At 42.4% G+C, this 17,602-nt stretch overlaps 1 protein-coding gene across 1 annotated transcript in view; it reads left to right on the top strand.

Moving 5' to 3' along the window:
• The first annotated feature begins 1,983 nt into the window (after positions 1-1,983).
• Positions 1,984-17,602, top strand: part of VAV3 (vav guanine nucleotide exchange factor 3) — a 170,336-nt gene continuing 154,717 nt past the window's right edge. Inside the window, exon 1 of the mRNA XM_068406000.1 lies at positions 1,984-2,187. Coding sequence (XP_068262101.1) covers positions 1,984-2,187 — 204 coding nt within the window. The remainder of the gene's footprint in view (positions 2,188-17,602) is intronic.

Here is a 17,602-nt window from a genome sequence, read left to right on the forward strand (position 1 = left end):
ACAGATAAATATGTTACTGTGATAGTGTTTTATTGTATTCTTGATCAAACTCCTCTGATGTTCACTTTGATGGATGATGATATCCAAACGATCATAGTGCAGGCTGTTGATTTAAATTAGGAATCAAATTCTCTGTAATTCTGCCTGGTTGTAGGCAGTCTGATACTTTGATAGCATGTTTATATTGCAAGCTTCTCTCTCCTCCAGCTGCTCAGACATAAAACAATCGAAGTGTTGCCCTGAGTAGGCAGAGGCACCTGTTACCGGTTACCTTTGAAATGAGGACCCTCTTTTATTCATGCAAAACCACTTGCTGTTAATTGGAGTTTATATTCTGTTAAAAATGTTTCTGCTCTGACAGCAGGGCCTGCAAGAGAAGCTTCCTGAGCTCCCTCAGTGCTCAGTTAAAGCTTGAAGCCTCTTTAATTTGCGAGCCCAGCTAACACAAGCAGAGGGCTGAAAAGCAAGCTGGGTGCTTGCAACTTTGTGCATCTTTAGGAGTGGAACCAAATGCTGTTCCCAGGTGACTTTGAGCAACACTAGTGCTTTCTAATTAGGCAGTACCTCACACCTATATCCCATCATCTGCTGGGTGCTGGCACAGGTGTTACAGGTGATGGAGCTGGATCCTACTTATTTTGTAAGGGCCATTTTTCTTTTTCTTGGGTGAATGCAGTGTGACATGGTGACCTGTCCTGTGGCACGTTCTGCAGCCCTGCACTTGTGATCCAAAGTTAATACAAATTTCTGCTCAGGAAAATACCTGGGATAGCAGGTAAATAACTATTAAAAAAAAAATGAAGCAGCATTTTAAGCTTACTGAAATGTGCAAATCACTTGCATGTTTTTAAATAAATTCCCAAATGTTCTGTATTAATTCTTTCAGAAATTATTAAAAGCATTTGTGGAATTATTCTGAGCTCAGAAAGTGTTAGGCTTTTAACAGGAGATGTGAAAACTAGGGATAGTTGTGGACCATCTTGAATAATCGTTAGTGTTTTGCTGTTAGAAGGCTTTCTCATCCTGTGCTGTGGGTTTTTTCCCCATAAAATAGACATTAATAGTACTTTAAAAGTGTTGTCTGTGGTGGTTTTTTATGAGTATTTTAATAGAGGAGAGTTTTTCTATCCTTTTAAGTGACTTTTTTTTTTTTTTTGAGAAAGTAAGTTTCCAGCACTGCTTTAGAAATCCAAAGGAAATAATGGCTTTTGAGATGTAGATGCAGAGGATGGTTGTCATCTCTGGTGTTTGTATTGCCTGTTACTATTGGAGTTTGTCACCTTTAACTTAAAATGATTTGAATATTTTTTTATTTGAAGTTGCCTGAATGCTTGTTGGAAGGTATTACGTTATTTTTTTGTTCAAACTTAATTAAAGTGCAAATAAAATTCCAGTCAGTTAGTGCAATACTTTAGGGGAGAACTGAGGGAAAACAATGCTATGCCAGCGTATGTTCTTTGTCATTGCTAGAAAGAGTTGGGAGAGACCTCTTTCATCATGCCTGACAGCTTGCTGCTCTGACCTCCTCTGAGCGTTTAGCGGTTTTCTTAGTGAACGGGTAAAAGACTGAAAACAAACCAGAACATAAGTCTGCCATTTTATGGACAAGCCTGTTACAGCTGCCTCTTGTCTACCTCAGGTGCTCTGCTAATGCCACCGCAGGTGCGCTGCGAGGGCACCCTGAAGAGCCCCTTCGCGGAGCGGCCTCCCAGAGCTGCCGGGGAGGGCTGGAGGGCGGCGGGGCTGTACCCCGCGCCCGCCCTCAGGCGAGGCCGCCTCCGGCTCCCCGGGAGGCGCGGGACGGGTGCCCGCCGCGGGCCCCTTCGCAGGCGCCGCCGTCAGGCGCTGAGCGCGGCCGGGCGGGACGCGCCGGACCCGCCTCCCGGGGCGGGGCGGGCCCGGGGGCGGCGCGGGACGGGCCGGCGGCGGCGGGAGGGTGCAGCGAGGCTGCCGCGGCCGCAGCATCGTGGCGCGGTGGCAGGGATGGAGCCCTGGAAGCAGTGCGGGCAGTGGCTGATCAGCTGCAAGGTGCTGCCGCCCAACCACCGGGTGACCTGGGACACGGCCCAGGTCTTCGACCTGGCGCAGACGCTGCGCGACGGCGTCCTGCTCTGCCAGCTCCTCAACAACCTGCGCAGCCACTCCATCAACCTCAAGGAGATCAACCTGCGCCCGCAGATGTCCCAGGTGCGACCGTGCAGCCGCCGCTCTCTCTGCCCCCGCGCCTGTGTCCGCGCCGCTCCGCGCGTGGGGTCTCCGCGTGCTTTGTCTGAGGCTCCCGGCGGCGCGGAGGGGGAGCCGCGGGGTACGGGGAGCTGGATGCACCGGCGGCTGCTGCCTCTCTCCAGCCCGGAGCCTCCGCGCCCGGCGCAGGTCCCCGCCGCCGCTGCGGAGGGTGGGCCAGCTCCTGCAGGGCGGTGAGCCCGAGCTGGGGCCGCGCCGGCTCTGACCCGGGCACCCCCGCCGGGCTCCTTCCCTGCGCGGTGCGGCCGCGGGCTCGGCGCTTCCCGGCTGTGGGAGAGGGCGCGACCGAAGCTGCGGGCTGGCGGCTCCCAAAGCCTCCGCGAGGGCTCGTTGCCTGCAGCGGGAGGCGGTTTGGGGGAGCCTGCGGAGCCCCCCGCCGGGAGCGACACGGGCCCGTCCCATCGGGGCGGCCGTGCTGAGGAGAAGTTCTCCGCAGCAGTCCCGGAGCCAGCAGTTTGACGCTTCTATGTACGTTGATATTTAATGCGAGCAGTTTACGATACAAATTGACCTCTTGCTTCTAGTTTTTCTGGATTTACCTAGGAACCTGAGGGGGAGGAGAGCGAAGGGACCGGCGGCTGGGGAAGCGAGGACGGAGGGAAGGAGCGGGCCCGGTGTTGCTGGAACCGGGAGGGCAGGACGGCGCGGCCGAGGGAGGGCGGCCGGCCACGGGCGAGGGGCTGGAGGGGAGCGGGGTCCCGCAGGGAGGTGGGCGAGGGGAGCGGCGGTGGCACTTGTCAGCGGGCCTGTGCATCGGCTCTTGCCACCTGTGACGTTGGATGTTAGTGATTAGTAATGAGAAACTGTTCTTGATAGTTGGTTGCATGTGGTTTAGTATATTTTTTTTTTCTTCAGACCCTTTTTTATATTTAGCTTTTTAAATTGATATATTGGTTAAATAATAAATTGTAGTTCCAAATTCATCTCCATTTAAATGCATCTTTTAGGTGGGCGTGATGTTGTGTTACTGTGCCTCATAAAGCTGGTGTCAGATACCGAGATAAGATTATATTAATAATTCAACGAGAAGAGGCTCTATATATACATGACTTCCTGTCACTGCTTCATGTACACCTCTGCCTCCGCAGAGAGGGTGTCAGCCATGCAGATCTTGTCTGAAAGGAAACTGAACTTTGAGCCTTTCATGTGTTTTAAAACATTGAGAAACCGGTACATTGTAACACTTCAGTGTTATACTTAGATTTATAGGAGTAAATATTGCCATTCGTGTTCAGGATGCTGGCAAAAAGCAGTGGTAGTGAATTATACTTTGGGAGGAGAGTTCTTTTTCCGTGTTTACTCACAAAGCTAGTTATTTTCTTTCTTTTTAATTCCTTTTTTTAGCAGCTATGTTTTACTACCAAGGGAATATTTTTCTGTAAGCCCACAGTGCAAAAAGGAAAAAAAAAGTATCAAGTGTATTTCAGCTAGTGAGAATGAAAACTCCCAGACCCTTGTACTAGATGTGAATGGTATCAAGGCTATTGCCATGTACTTGAGGGCTCCAGTGCCTGCTTGAATTGCGTATGCAGGGGCAATACTTCATATGACTGATGGAGAGATGCAGAGGGTGGGCTCCTCTGATGGAAGAAATCCAGATAAGTTCTCTCTGCCCCATTCAAACTCTGTGAGAGTTTCAGGGCTTGCTTAAACTGTGCCGGAGCCCTGGTTTATATTTTTGTTACAGTTAGAGATTGCTTCCAAACTGACCCTTTTTCAGTTTAGCTTGCAGAACTATAAATATTTTGCATATGAACTGTTGGAAATTGTTTCTTGCCCTGGTTAGAATGGATAAAAAGTATGGAAACAGACCTTGTTTTTTTTTTTTTTTTTTAATGAACTCATTGAATCAACTTCAATTAGAGATTAATGTCACTTGTCTGGACCAGTATTACTTAATTTTATTTTTGATGAATTAAAATCATGGTGGTCCCCTTCTGTATACTAAAATAAGTATCAAAATGCTCTGCTGTCTTCTTTCTTAGAGCAGGTTTGGGAGTCAAGATGAATATTTATTTTTCTAAGTGTGTTTGAACTATGGATTTTAATTGTAGATCTTGGATTATTTATAATGCATATTTTGAACTTGAGCTTTATATATATATATAATGTAGCTAGTGGGATTGTTTCACAGCTATGACAGTTGCCTCCTTGTCTGTGTGTCTGCTGTATGCCTGAGGAACCTGCGCTCCACGGTGCTGCAGACCGCTCTCTCCAGTGGTGCATTTCTGCCCTACACGGATTTCGCCCTTGAAATAGGGGGAACTGTTGCTAGATCAAAACCTATAATGGATAACTCTACGCAGCATTAAATTTACTGGGAATGTTACCTTTGCTTCCTGTGAGACATGGATTTGGCTGTTTTAGTGAGGTTCTGTGGGTTTTAATGAAAAGCCTCTTGGAGGAGATGCTTTCTGCTGGAAAGGATCACTCAGTGAAAATTTCAGAAATTGTTATTAAAAATGTAGGTTGAAATTCTGCAAGTTGCTTGTAGTTTGTTGCTAAGACTGTAAAAAGCACTTAGCAGTAATTTATGCTGAAGTCTCAGAGGCTTGCAGATTATTAATTTGGTGATATTTACTTGGACTCTGGGGAGTTGAGCCCTAAAGTGTGAGTTTTGTCAGAATAATGCTTGTCAGTAAACCAATACATTTGCTGCATCATAGGGTCTCTGGGTCTTGTAGAAACACTAGCTAACTCTCCTGTTCCTTGTGAGGTAGTGATTTCCAGACACCTGAGGCATGGGGTGCCAGAGCAGAGTTGGCATTGGGATGGAAAATGTCTTGGCCACTGACTGCGCAGTCCACTTGAACCTGCTGCTGTGTCTGTACCCCTTACCAGAACCTTTTAAACCTCATGTGGCTCTTATCAGTCATCTTTTAGAACTGAGCTGCAGCTCGTGTTCTCCCTGATCTGATGTTTTCTGCCTCAAGATCTTAGAATGGCTCAGGGGATTCTTACCTCACAGTTTTTGATCAATAAAAACAGAGAATGAGAAGGGTGGATGAAGGCTTCATGAATGGGCCTCATGGAAGGCAGACTGTGTGATTTTAGCTTTGTCTCTTACTGCTGCTGACATTTGTCAGGCTGTTCTCTACGAACCAAGCTTTTATGTCTTGAGGGCTAGTTATAAATGCAGCAGTGCCAAAGAACAGGAGAGTGAGAGATGGTGCCTCAGGCAGAGGGAGTAGATGTCAGGCCTCTGACATGAGAGTCAAGTCTCTTCCATTTCATTACATATTTATTTTTTCAGAATGAATGTGGCAGATCAGAAGTCAGTGATGCTCATCAGCTTTGCTCTGTAGACCTTGGTAACCCCTTAAAAGCTCCACCAGAAGTGTAGAGGGATTGTGACTGGTGGTGCTGCTTCAGATGCCGCTTTTTGGTGGAGCCTTGTTCAGTCAAACAGGAGCGCTGTTGCTTTGCTTTGTAAGCACCCGACTGCTGCTGGGTCTCGGGGCAGGAATAGAAACTGAGACTGGCGATGCTCAGCATTGCAACACAAACACGTGCTTGGCCAAATGGCAGTGGGTATGTTCTCTTTTATGGGCTGGCTAGCACGGGGAGCTGCATGCCTTTGTCCCACCACCAGCCACGCACCTTGTGTCACAGCTGTGTGAATGAATCTTGCGCTCCGGGTTGCCAGCTGAATGCTGCCTAGCTCCTGCCTGAGAAACTGGAGTGTCTCAGTGCTAAGACCCCTGTGAAAAATTACACTTGGGCTCTGTATGAGATTGGAAACTCTCATGTTCAGGGACATTCACGTCCAGGTTTTCTTTTTGCTGTGACTGAACAGTACAGGAGAGTGTTGACTCTGATAAGAGCTCTTGTGTCAAGGCCCAAAACCACTTTGCTGTTTGAACTCCCACGAGCTAGCAACGTTAGTTGTTATTTTCAACCAGTGCATGTGCCACCAGAAAAGGAAATTTGGAAGATGGATCAAATAGTGTCTTTTGGCCTTTAACTGTAGGGGAGTCTTCCTGATTCAGACTTGAGAGTTGTGTTGTGAAAGCGCCTTATTGCACGCACCATGTAAGAAGTGCTAAACCCTTCAGCTACTGGGAATGGAGCTGAAAGAGGCAATGTGCTAAATGAATTGCAGAGATGTGACTGGAATGCTAGTTTGTTGCAGGGTTTCCCCTGATGTGTAGCATCGGTGCCTGCTGACAGTGAGGTGGAGGATGGAGCACTGCAGCTCAGCATCTGCATCTTCCATGGGAGCTGTTCACTGTAGCAGTTCACTTTCCTCAGATGCCGCCTTTTGGCTAACGTGGGCTGGTGAAAATAATAAAAATAGAAGCGATCCATAACAGAGAGTAGTAATCCTAATGTTTAATCGTAATCATACAAGAATTTAAGTAATTTATCACTAGAAATGTAAAATCTAAACCAATGGATTACGATGGATTTGCAGAAGATGTAATCTGTTTAATGCTTGTCTTTTATCTTTAATACTTTGCAAACTAGTTTTGAAATGGTTTTTTTTGCAAGTCATTCAGTTAACTTGTGAGAGATTGCTAAACAGGAAAACTGCACTTAATGCAATACTGGTATGGGAGTTTACTAAAGGGGATGTTGACATAGATTAAATATTAAAAATAACTATTTCCTTTTATTCTGATAAAAATACACAAAATGTCCTTCATTTTGTATTAAAAGTTCAAATGTTTTCTAATTTTAGAGAGTTACTTTTTTTTGGTGTGACTGTCATCCAAAGGAAGTTCATTATCTTTGTCATCCACGTTATGTTTCGGTGTGGCAATCAAGCTTTTGAGCAGGAGTTTATTTTTCTTGGTTACAGTGGTATCAGGTAGCCTCAGGATGTGGTGTGCTGAGACATACCTCTCTGTTTCCCCTCATCCTACCCTTGGCTTGGAGCTTCCCCATCCCCCACAGATGATAACCATGATCTCCTGCCCCTAACTCAGTGATCGTGCGTCCCACCTCTGCGAGCTTCCCACAGGTGGGTATGCTCCCCTGTGCTTTCCCCCATGCGTGCCTCCTCGCAGCCATGCTGCTTGATTTTATTTTTTCTTTTCAAATTTTAGCTTAGGAGAGCGTGCCAAACGTCAGGGCATCAAACTTCATGTGCCATGTAACTCTGCAAAGGAGGAAATGGGAATTGTCTCTTGACTTTGTGTGTTATCTAATAGAGAAAGAGTGGGATGTGAGTGGATGTGCTGACCTCTGTGCATGAGCTGTGCTTTAGATCTGGGATCTTGGGAGGGACCAGATTAGCTAAATGAGAAAATAAAAGCGATTCGGAGTGGTGCTTGTGGCCCTTCCCAGGAGTCATAGGATATCAGTAATCTATTTTCCTTGGGCAGAAAGATCTTCGAGAGAACTGACGTGTAAAATAACTCTTATTCTGTGTTTGCTTGTTATGTTAGGTGCTGTGTTACTGAGTTAGGAAAGTACCACAGAGATACATTTAGATTAATACAGTTTTTCTGAAACTGCAAAACTTTTTGGGCTTGAACGAGAGTTTGGGAACTGGTTCAATTTTTGTAAGTGTACAGAAAGAAGAGATGTATTCAAAAAAAACCCCATGTTTTTGAATTACGTAAAATCGACTGTGTATATTCAATGTAATTGTTTTAAAAATATTTTTTGAACTTCTCAGATTTTTTCAATCTCTTTGCTTACTTGCTTATACTTCAGTCCACCGTCTTTACTGCATGTGACTTTATTTCCATGATTCATCTAAATGAAGGCTGTATTGGCCATAAGATCTGTCCATAAGGTATATTATCCATAAAAGATATATTTATCCATATGTATGTTATGTATACATACACATATTGGACTTGGTAAAATATTTTGAACATGTATTTGTTTAAAGCAAAACCTTAATATGACCTCTATGCTTTGTGCTAAGAAAAGCAGCTGACAAAGTAGTGACCCAGTTTTTCTAGGTAATTCTTTTTACCTTAAGAAGATGGAGGAAAATAATATTTGAAAACTGATGTAATGATTTTTTTTAATTGATTCACATTGATTCTTTTTGGTTGTGGGGAAGGGAAAACAGCAGTTGTACTGTATTGTAAAGCTTATTTTAGAAGCTATGCTTATCATACAGTTATTAAATGCAGCATATGCATCTTGCCAGGAATTGTCTCAAATGTCCCCTCCTGCACAAAATTTTAGTGTGCTGGAAGCTGTCTAATGCATTAACAGGAAAAACATCCATACTGGTTTCTTACAGAGGCTATAGTGTGTGCCAGCAGTGGATAGTTTAAATCAATGTCTGTGAATGGCATGCTGCTGTGTTGTGTGGGAGAAGCCAAGTTATCTTCTGAGCCTTGTCTGACAAAGGTGGGAGACCTGTGATAGCAGCAAGCTGAAGGACTGCTTCTGAAAAGAAACAAATAAATCAAAAGGGCTCAAGGGGAGAGAGAAGAATATATAAGCAGCAGGAGGAAACAATCAAAAGAAACAAATATAAACTAGAAAGAATGGTCAGGAAAAGTTAGGAAGCTGGATTGAAGGGGGTGTCAGCAAGCAAGACACAGATTTTGAGAGAGGACAGGAAAAATCATTTAAGATTTATCCCAAGGTAAATACAGAAAATCAGTCTTGGATATGCTGTGTTATTCTTTAATGATAATGGCATTATCATTTAATGATGGCATGCTGCTCTCAGTTATAACATTACTGCCTTAGGACTGTAAGGTCCAGGAGGTTATTTACCAGGCTGCAGCACTGCACATCAGATGGGTTAGTACAGTACGCTGGTACCATTTGTGCACTGGTGAGATAGAGGATCTTGGATTTCTCACCCACATCCTTTTCCCCCTCTCCTTTGAAGGTCAAAAGAGTTGATTAAATTGTAGGTGTAAAGATTAAATTGTAGGTGTAAAGAAGGAAATAGAGAGGGTAGGAGGGAAAGGGCTGCAAGGTGAGAGGCAAGACAGCTGCTGGTGGGTAAGGGGTGAGGGGGAGGACCCCGCAGGGACCGTGGTGGTGTGTCCGTTGTGGCCATGACAGCAGGGACCTGGCAGCTCCGGGTCCTGGCATAGCTGAGTCTGGGCTTGACTGGTGTGGGTGTTGGGGAGGAGGGTTAACTGGGAGCAGCAGATAGGCTGGTGAGAAGCACGGGCAGGAAGCACTGTCAGAACACAGTTTGATAACGGTAAAATAGAGGCAGGTGGGGAAAGAGACCATTTTCTACTGAAGTGATGTTGGCTCCCTGACTAGCAGCTGACCCAGGTGGGAATAGGACAAGTGCTTGTGGCTTCAGAGGAAACCTGCTGGTGTGTGCTCCCCTTTGTATGCATGGTGTGTGCCAGGGGAGAGGCGAGCTTGCGTCCAGACCCGAGTGTGTCAATGTGTGTTGCAGGCAGGGAAGTCCTGGCTCGTGCCCTGCATTGCATGGGTGTATCTGAGTACAGGGAAAAATGTTGTATTAGGTCACTGACAGTTTAATCTTCTTTAAGTTTTACTTGATATAGAGCTGTCGGTTTTTGAACTTGTTACCTCTAATACTGAAATTGTAGCTGTAGTTCTTTTAAAAAACCAAACCAAACCAAAAACCCCATCAAAACCCTTTGATTTTTATTCTCCTTTCTATTGCTGCAAGACAGTGTTGCAGTACTTCTATATTATTCCATAATACTCCATAGCAATGTTTTGTACTACCTTACACTGTGTCATTTCAGTATTTCAAAAATTGTTTCACAGGGAAGTACAAATTGATGTGTACTTTGTCAAATCGGCTATTATTTTTTTTCCTGTGCTTTCCAGTTTACTCAGCAGCATCCAGAGCTATCTTTTCTTTCCTCTTGTTTTGCTTTGACAAGCCAAGTTTAAGACTTCAGGCATTGTGAAATACCAGCTGTTTGCTAAGACTTGCAATATATAAAATGCAATCTGAACTGACATCTTTATAGTAAGGTTTTGAATTTTCATATTTAGGATAATGATGTTCCCTGAAAGCTCAGTGAATACTATTGGCTCCAGTTCAACACATTGTCAAGTGAGAACGTATATTTTAGAAAAATATCAGTCAATGACCCTTTCTTTCATCCTGTATTAAATGACAATAGTGAGTGTTTTGGCAACGTGAAACACGGAAGGACTATTAATAGGATATTTGATGCTTTGTATATTCAGAACATGAAACCTTATTCACAAATGGTGTAATATAGTGGTACCGTAGAAATTTGCATAAAAGCCACTCATACTATTTAAAACACTTTTGCAGACCTACAGGTATGAACTAATGTAATCGGGAAAATTAAGTTAGTCTGTCTTGTGTTGCAATCCAAAATATTTTGGGCCTGTAAATTGCCTTTACTTTCAATCAGAATTTTATTTTATAATTCATTAGTAGGAGTTCAGTTTATCTGCCATTACCTATTTTTCACTAGCTTTATCCTTCTAAAAATCCCTTGAAAGTTATTTTAAATGAATATGGTATGCTTGCAGAAGCAAACAAAATGTGTATTTGACATTGTTGCTATAATCAAATATTTTCTTAAAAAAAACCAAAACAAAATAAAGCATTTTTTAAAGCATATTTTTAAGTGGTAAAGCTTAGCAGGACAAGATGATTTGTATTTTTAAAATCCTTAGATATGCCCTTTAATCCTTGATACCATTGAATATACGTATTTGTTTCTGAGTTACATAAGGGTACGTACCATATAATCTATATTTAGGTTACTTTGTACCATTGCTTGTGCCTAGATTCACATCGTTTCTACGTGGAAAGAAGCATTGTAGTCAACTAAAGCAGAATGATTAGAGCTTGGCCCTTGAAAATTTTGACTGTCTAAGCAGCCTCACTTCACTGTGTAGGAAATTTGATGCTAAAAATAATTATTGTGTTATTTTGCTTGCCCACACTCTAAATTAATAGTGTAATAATGACAGCATCATCATAGCCTGTGTAATTTCTTGTGTTTTGCTTGCATGTTGGCAGTCAAGATTTAAATTATACTTACATGCTCCAGTGATTGACTTCAAATTCCCACCAACTACTACTCCATGTAGCAGTGGTGCCTTATATCAGCTGGTAAAAGGCCATGATGGCCATCTTGTTTTTCTCTCTGAATTCCTCAAGATCTATGAGTAAATATGTCCAATTCCAGTGCAGAGATGGTTAAATGTAGATGGAGGACCATGCCTTCACTGCACTAATGTACCTGTCAGATTTTAGGTGTCTCTGGATGGAGGTATGGTGATGATACAGTTCTACAATGTGAACTGTAACTCAGGGTAAACACTCATTAATCCTACTTGTCTCTGTAGGATTTAGATCAAGGTTTGAATTTCTTTCTCCGGGAGAATAAGTAGAAAGTAGGAAACACCAAGAGAGAATGTTCAAATTCTTGCTATTGCCTGTAGCTCCTTTTACTCTCAAAATAGAAAGACTGAGACACTCTGAAGTGCCCTTGCAGGCTGCTGCCTTTGGACTCATGGTCAGTTGATGGTCTGGTTGAAAAGGGATTTCTGCCAAGCTTAAAAACCTAATTTGTATTTAGGCAGATATTTTCAAAACCTCTTCATGTTACTTTGTGGCTCAAGTTTTTCATTTCAGAGCAGTACCAGTTTTGCTAAATTGCACCAAGTTGTGTGAGGAAACATTTCACTTTCTCTTGGTGGTTACCCTCCATGTGTGTGCACAAAGTGATGCAGGATTTCAGGTTGTATTGCACACTTCTCTGAACTGGCAGTTGCTTATTTTTAAATATTGTTGAAAATTCCTGCTGATCTTTGATTTCCCTCCTTCCTTTTCTCTTATTTTTTGTGGATCTCACTTAGGTTTTGGGATGCTTGGTATGAAGTAATAGGTTTTATGCCTTACCCTGAGGGCTCATTTGGGATGCAAGTGTGTCTTCTTAGGTCTGTTTGATTCAAGGGAGTTTCTAGAGCATTTTTAGAAGTGGAGAATATGTTGAAACCTTAAGTGGTCTTTAACAGGTGTGTAAATGTACTGAGGTTTTATGGAATCTGGGAGTCCTAAATGGGGTTGATCCGAGCCATTTTGTTGAGAGTTCTGCCTGTCCTTGTTAAGTCCAGATTTTCTTTTTATCCATCACAAAGACGGCAGTGTGAATTTACCCACCGCTGTGCCTGGATGTGAATCACTACAAGTAGTCATGAGAAAGTTATTCAGGGTCTGTGTTCATTCAGTTTGCAGTTGTGGCTGGCAGCGCTGAATATGGTGATGCATCTTCTCTGTGGATCGTGCTGAGGCCACTGATTTCACCATGAAGTATGCTGAACAGATGGCAATCTTTGTAAAAGCTGGGGCTTAACTCCACGTTTGTTGTACTCAGTGATGCCTTTGAGCAATAGTGTCAGTTAGAAGGACTGTGCCTTAGAAAATGCTTGTAGCTACTGTCTCTGTGCCGTTGCAGGTTTTACGATGCATTATGGAAATGACTCTAGTAATCCTGTTGGAGTGTCTCTATAGTTGTATCAGAGTCCTATAGATTTCCCTTCCTGCGGAAGACCCTGGTAAATTGATTAGCTGAGATGAAAGCCTGTGCTGACTGGGACCCGTGCGATTTGCATGCGAATGCAGACAATGGTGATGGGAGAGGGTGCAGATGCAGGAAAGGCTGAGCTGTGCTGGGAACAGGGGGGCTGCTCTTCATGAGAAGCTCCTGAGCAGCAGACTGGAGCATATGTCAAATTTGTGTGTCTTCCCAGCTATAATATCTCAGATTCATGGACCACTGGGAATCTGCTTAATTTAAACTATCTGCATTCTCTTTTCTGAGAATTTAGGTTTCTGCAGGTTGTAAGCCCCATAGTGCATCATGTTATTTTCAAGAGCACAAAGCTCTAGCAATAATAAATGTAGTGTGAGTTATTCTCTAGTGTTAAAAATATGTATTATGAAATAAAAAAAAATCTCTTGCAGTTGTGTGTGGGATTCCCATTTACAATGACATAGTATTCCTGGAGGGTTTTTTTTTTTTTTTAAGAAATTGTAAGTTCTTTGCCATGGCCAGTGAGAGAAACATAAGAAAATGACTGCTAATTAAAAAACTCCTGAAACAAGAGGGAGTGTATTTTGTAATGTCTCTTAACATACCTCTCTTAGAAATAGGCCTGAGGAGTAGATCCTTTTTCTGTCAGTAGTATAAGGGTGGCCATGAATTCATGTGGCTTCTAATTAGCAGTGAACAAAGGCTGAGATGTTCTTTGGGGTAGAACTGGTGTTTTGGTGGGGTTTCTCTGTGTAGCTCTCCTAACAGTGGTTGTCATACTAATTATGAACTTGATCCTTCTGGCTCAGAACTCTGTTGCCATTTCTATGCTATGGGAGGGCAGACTGGGGAATGGCTCTCTTAAGTCTTAAAAATAGTTTTCAAAATTTGTGGCTCAGCATGCAGGACCACAGATATATTTTGCTAAACCATTTATGGTTGGAAATGAGACTCCTAAGTGATGTATCTTTTTCATTCCAGTGAGAAACAGTGATTTCATCTAACATTGTTTGTAGAATTTGTAGTGGAGCAGTTCTACAGGAAGGTTAGTCCTCAAAAGGTTTTGCAGGAATGCCATTCTTGGGAGATGTTCTTTAAACAATTTGGAAAAGAAATGAGTACTATTTAGCTTTTCCTGTTTTGTGCTGAATGTCGTTAGAGTTTGACCTCAAAATCCAGTGTTTCAATAAAGTCATGTTAAAGTTTAATCAATGTAATGCCTTTCATCTTGACTGGAAAGAGCAGCAGATTTTGAAACGTTAGGATTTCTGTAGGGTGTTTCATTTTCCTGTCAGCTCTGCTAGTGACAACCTCTTTTCAGTTTTCCGTGTTTCTCACATTTTTCTACCTTGACTCAGGTGGCTTGATCTTATCTATTGTGCCCAGAAACCCAGAGTGCTCTGTGATTAGTAAGAGGTATTGCTCTGACAGGTCTGGGCTTTTTTTTTTTTTTAGTTTTTTTTTCTTTCTTTCTTTCCTTCTTGTCTCTACTTCTGTCATTTTGACTCATCTCAGTTCTGCAGCTTGTTCTGTGCTTGTGCTCACTCCTCTCAATCTGGACTGTATTACTTTCACCTTCTCTATTTGCCTTCCCCCTCCCCCTAGTATTTTCTTTTCCCTCCAGTGCATCTGTTTCCTCTTTCACTTCTTTCCTGATGCTCTTTCTTCCTTTCAGCTGTTTTCCCTGCCCTGTTGCCTTCACTGTTCCTGTTGGCTTCATCCCTCTACAGATCCTCTGAAATATGTTTCCTACATGGATGAGAGCGTGTCTCCTCCGGAAGCTGCTTCCCACGTAGGTGAGAGGGCTGGGTGGGAAGGCTTGAGTGGAAATTATGCTTTTGGGACCAGCGAACACAGGGGTTTCAAGGGACCAGACAGCGCTTGAACAGCAAATGGTGATTGCTCTGCTTTTACCCATTATTTTAAAAATTTCTGCCTACTTCCTGTTGTAGTCAGAGGCTTCCAACATATGTGAGAGTGTCCTCAAAATTGTTTTGCTGCTTGGTATAGGTGCTGGGGCAGACCACTCTAGCGGGGAGCGATGAGGATGGAAGCTAGTGCTGGGAGTCTGCAGGGTGAATCAGCCACTGACGCTGGAAGCTTGTTCTTTTCAAAGGCAGCATCACTTGGTCCCTTGCCCTTCCCACCCTCCTCTGGAGGTTTGTGCCACCGTGGCAGTGCTTGAGCAGTCTTTTTCTGGGGTTGTGTCCTGAAGGAGCAGGTGGGGATGGGAATGGTATTTATTTTTAACCACTTTTCAGATTGATTACCTATATTGCTTGCAAGGCAGAAATAGCCAGCCCTGCTAGCGAGCGTGCTCGTCCCACGGCTCCCTCATGCTGGGCATCAATCTCCATGGTTTCTTTCTCTTTCTAGTGAGCTCCACTCACTCTTCAGGGGCTGATGGACATGATAATTTTATTTCTGCTTCCCAGGCTGGAGGTGAGAGGGCTATTTATACTCAAGGTGAAACAACCACTACAACTAAGTATCTGTATTGTGAGATAAAAGCATTTGCAACACGATGATGTCCCTGAGGGATCACCTTGATAGCTAACAGCAACTATAAATCAGGTTAGATGGAAATTTAAGAATAACTTTATCAGAGATTACTTAGAAACTCCTTTTTACTTGATTCAGACTACAATTTGTTTCTTCAGGTTTCTGGAGTTTTGCTTGCTTGCTTTCTGTGGACAGACGCAGTCTTTATAGGCCTGATATAAACCGTAGGCATTGCAGGTGGAGAAGGAGGTGATGCCCAGCTGGTTACTCCACTGAAGTCTCTGGATGTGCTGTAATTGAAAGCTCAGTAGGGTCAAGGCATAAATGGTTAGTAACTGTCTTGTAAACAAGCACGTCTTGTCTTCATTTGTTCACATAATTTCTCCCCTTGTGAGGGTGAGGCAGTTCAATATTACCATTTGGGAGTTATTTTTTTAAAGGTTCTCATGGGACTAAATTAAAATTTTGTCATGCAGTTCCTGGTTTAATGGAGAACATGTATTTGAAGAATAATTATTGTGACATTGATCCTACTATGCTGGCTGATTTTATGGTTTCATATCATTTGAAGTACTAGAACAGCTTTAAACTATTTGTTTCATGATGAGGTACTGATGAGAACTTAATCCAGGTCAGTGATTTTTCTTTTTTTACTTCAGTATTGGATCCTTTGTAACTTCAGAATCACTTTGCTCACACGCCCCTTCAGAACTGAAATATACTGCTGGGGAGGAGGTGGCTTTTGCGTAGTTTTCTAGTTGCATCAATGCTTTCCATCATTAAAGTTTTCCATTGTAAGGTCTGGCCCACTCTTTTATGCTTCCTTCAACTTTATTCACTTTCTGTAGTTGTGAGAGTGATTTTTAATCAGGGAAATTCCTTTAAAAATTTGTTGTACTCTTTAATTTAGTCATATTCTTTTCCAACTGTTTTTATGTCTCCGTATTCACTTATTGATGTGCTTAGTTTTATAAGTCTCTGTCTGTGCAGGACAGGAGTGACTGTGCTGTTTTCTTTCTCTTATGGGGATGCTGCCTCTCCTTTATCACCTACACCTTTGGCCTGTTCCACTGAATTCCTGATGCTTGCTTCTGTGGAGTTTTATCATTTTCAGTAGGGTTCCCTTTTCCTGTAAAAAAACGTGTTAGGTCTGGGCTATGACATTGTGAAGGTATTTCTGCAGTTTGGGAAGTAATGCTGTACTCTAGTTTGTGACTGAGATTTTTTTCTTTTTTTTTTTTTTTTTAAAAAAAATATTATTGATTGAAAATCTATTAATGTCCTAAGGGGAAAGTAAGCTAGAGCTCTCGAGTGGCTGGAAGGATGCTTGGTGACCAAATACTTTGTGGGGTTTTCTGTCAACATTAGAAAAATTATTTTGGTTATGTCTGCTCCCCTGGCATTAATGATAACACATTGTTGGTTGCTTTAGGATAATTAAAACCTCCTTTGGAGGTAGATGTCTTCCAAGAATTAGAAGGAACAAATAAATGAATGGCAGATGTTTAATTATTTTTTTCAAGCTGGCTTTGAAATGGATGTGATTTTTTTTTTAATCATCAAACTTTAAATTTTCAAAACAGTAGCGGCTGACAAAAACGTGATTTCCATGTTGTTGTGTTAGGAGGTCCTTGGTTTTCCTATGCATGTTCAGTGTCCTCTGTTGCATTCAAGAAATTACCACGTGTAACAGACAGACTGGGCAGTAACTTGACTTGCTTTGACATAAGTGGAGGTAGGACAATTTGTTTATACTAGTTCTCTGCAGCTGTCAAAAAAAAAAAAAGTCAGACATATCATTCAGTGGCAAGGGATACTGGTGTTAAACAGAGAGTTTAATTTGAACCAGAGGATCTAAGACTTATTTTCTGCTCTAGCTCTCTGATGACATGGCAGGATTGACCTCAAATCTATTATTTTCAGTCTACTTTTCAGTAGCAGTCATGCTAATTGATCTCCCCCCAAAATGTGCTTTGAGCATATCTCAGAGGTTTTAAAAGTTTAAAATCTGTTGAGGTTGAAACTATTTCCTGCTGGGTAAATCTAGTGATTTACAAAAATGAAGTACAATAATCTATTGTTACATTCATCATTTATTGCTTACATAGACTGATGAATATTACCCCGATATCCAATTGAAATTTTTGCTTTTTTTTTTTTTACTTAAAAAATGAATTCTATGTAGAGAAGTTGCATCTCTTAACTGGGGTTTTGCTGTAATAAGTGGACAAAGTAAAAAATAATCTAGAAGGTGGACAGTTTATTAGTCCCCCTGCCATTCTTACAGAGTAATTTTCTCTGTGAATTGCAGAGAACAGACTTCTACGAACCTTAGTTGGCATTGCTTATTGCTGGCAGTGTATACATCTAACAGGCTTTAGCAGACATTTCGGTAACTTATGTCTCTGCAAGTT

Source organism: Nyctibius grandis, chromosome 8 (genome assembly GCF_013368605.1).
Source record: "Nyctibius grandis isolate bNycGra1 chromosome 8, bNycGra1.pri, whole genome shotgun sequence".
Classification (NCBI taxonomy): Eukaryota; Metazoa; Chordata; class Aves; order Nyctibiiformes; family Nyctibiidae; genus Nyctibius; species Nyctibius grandis.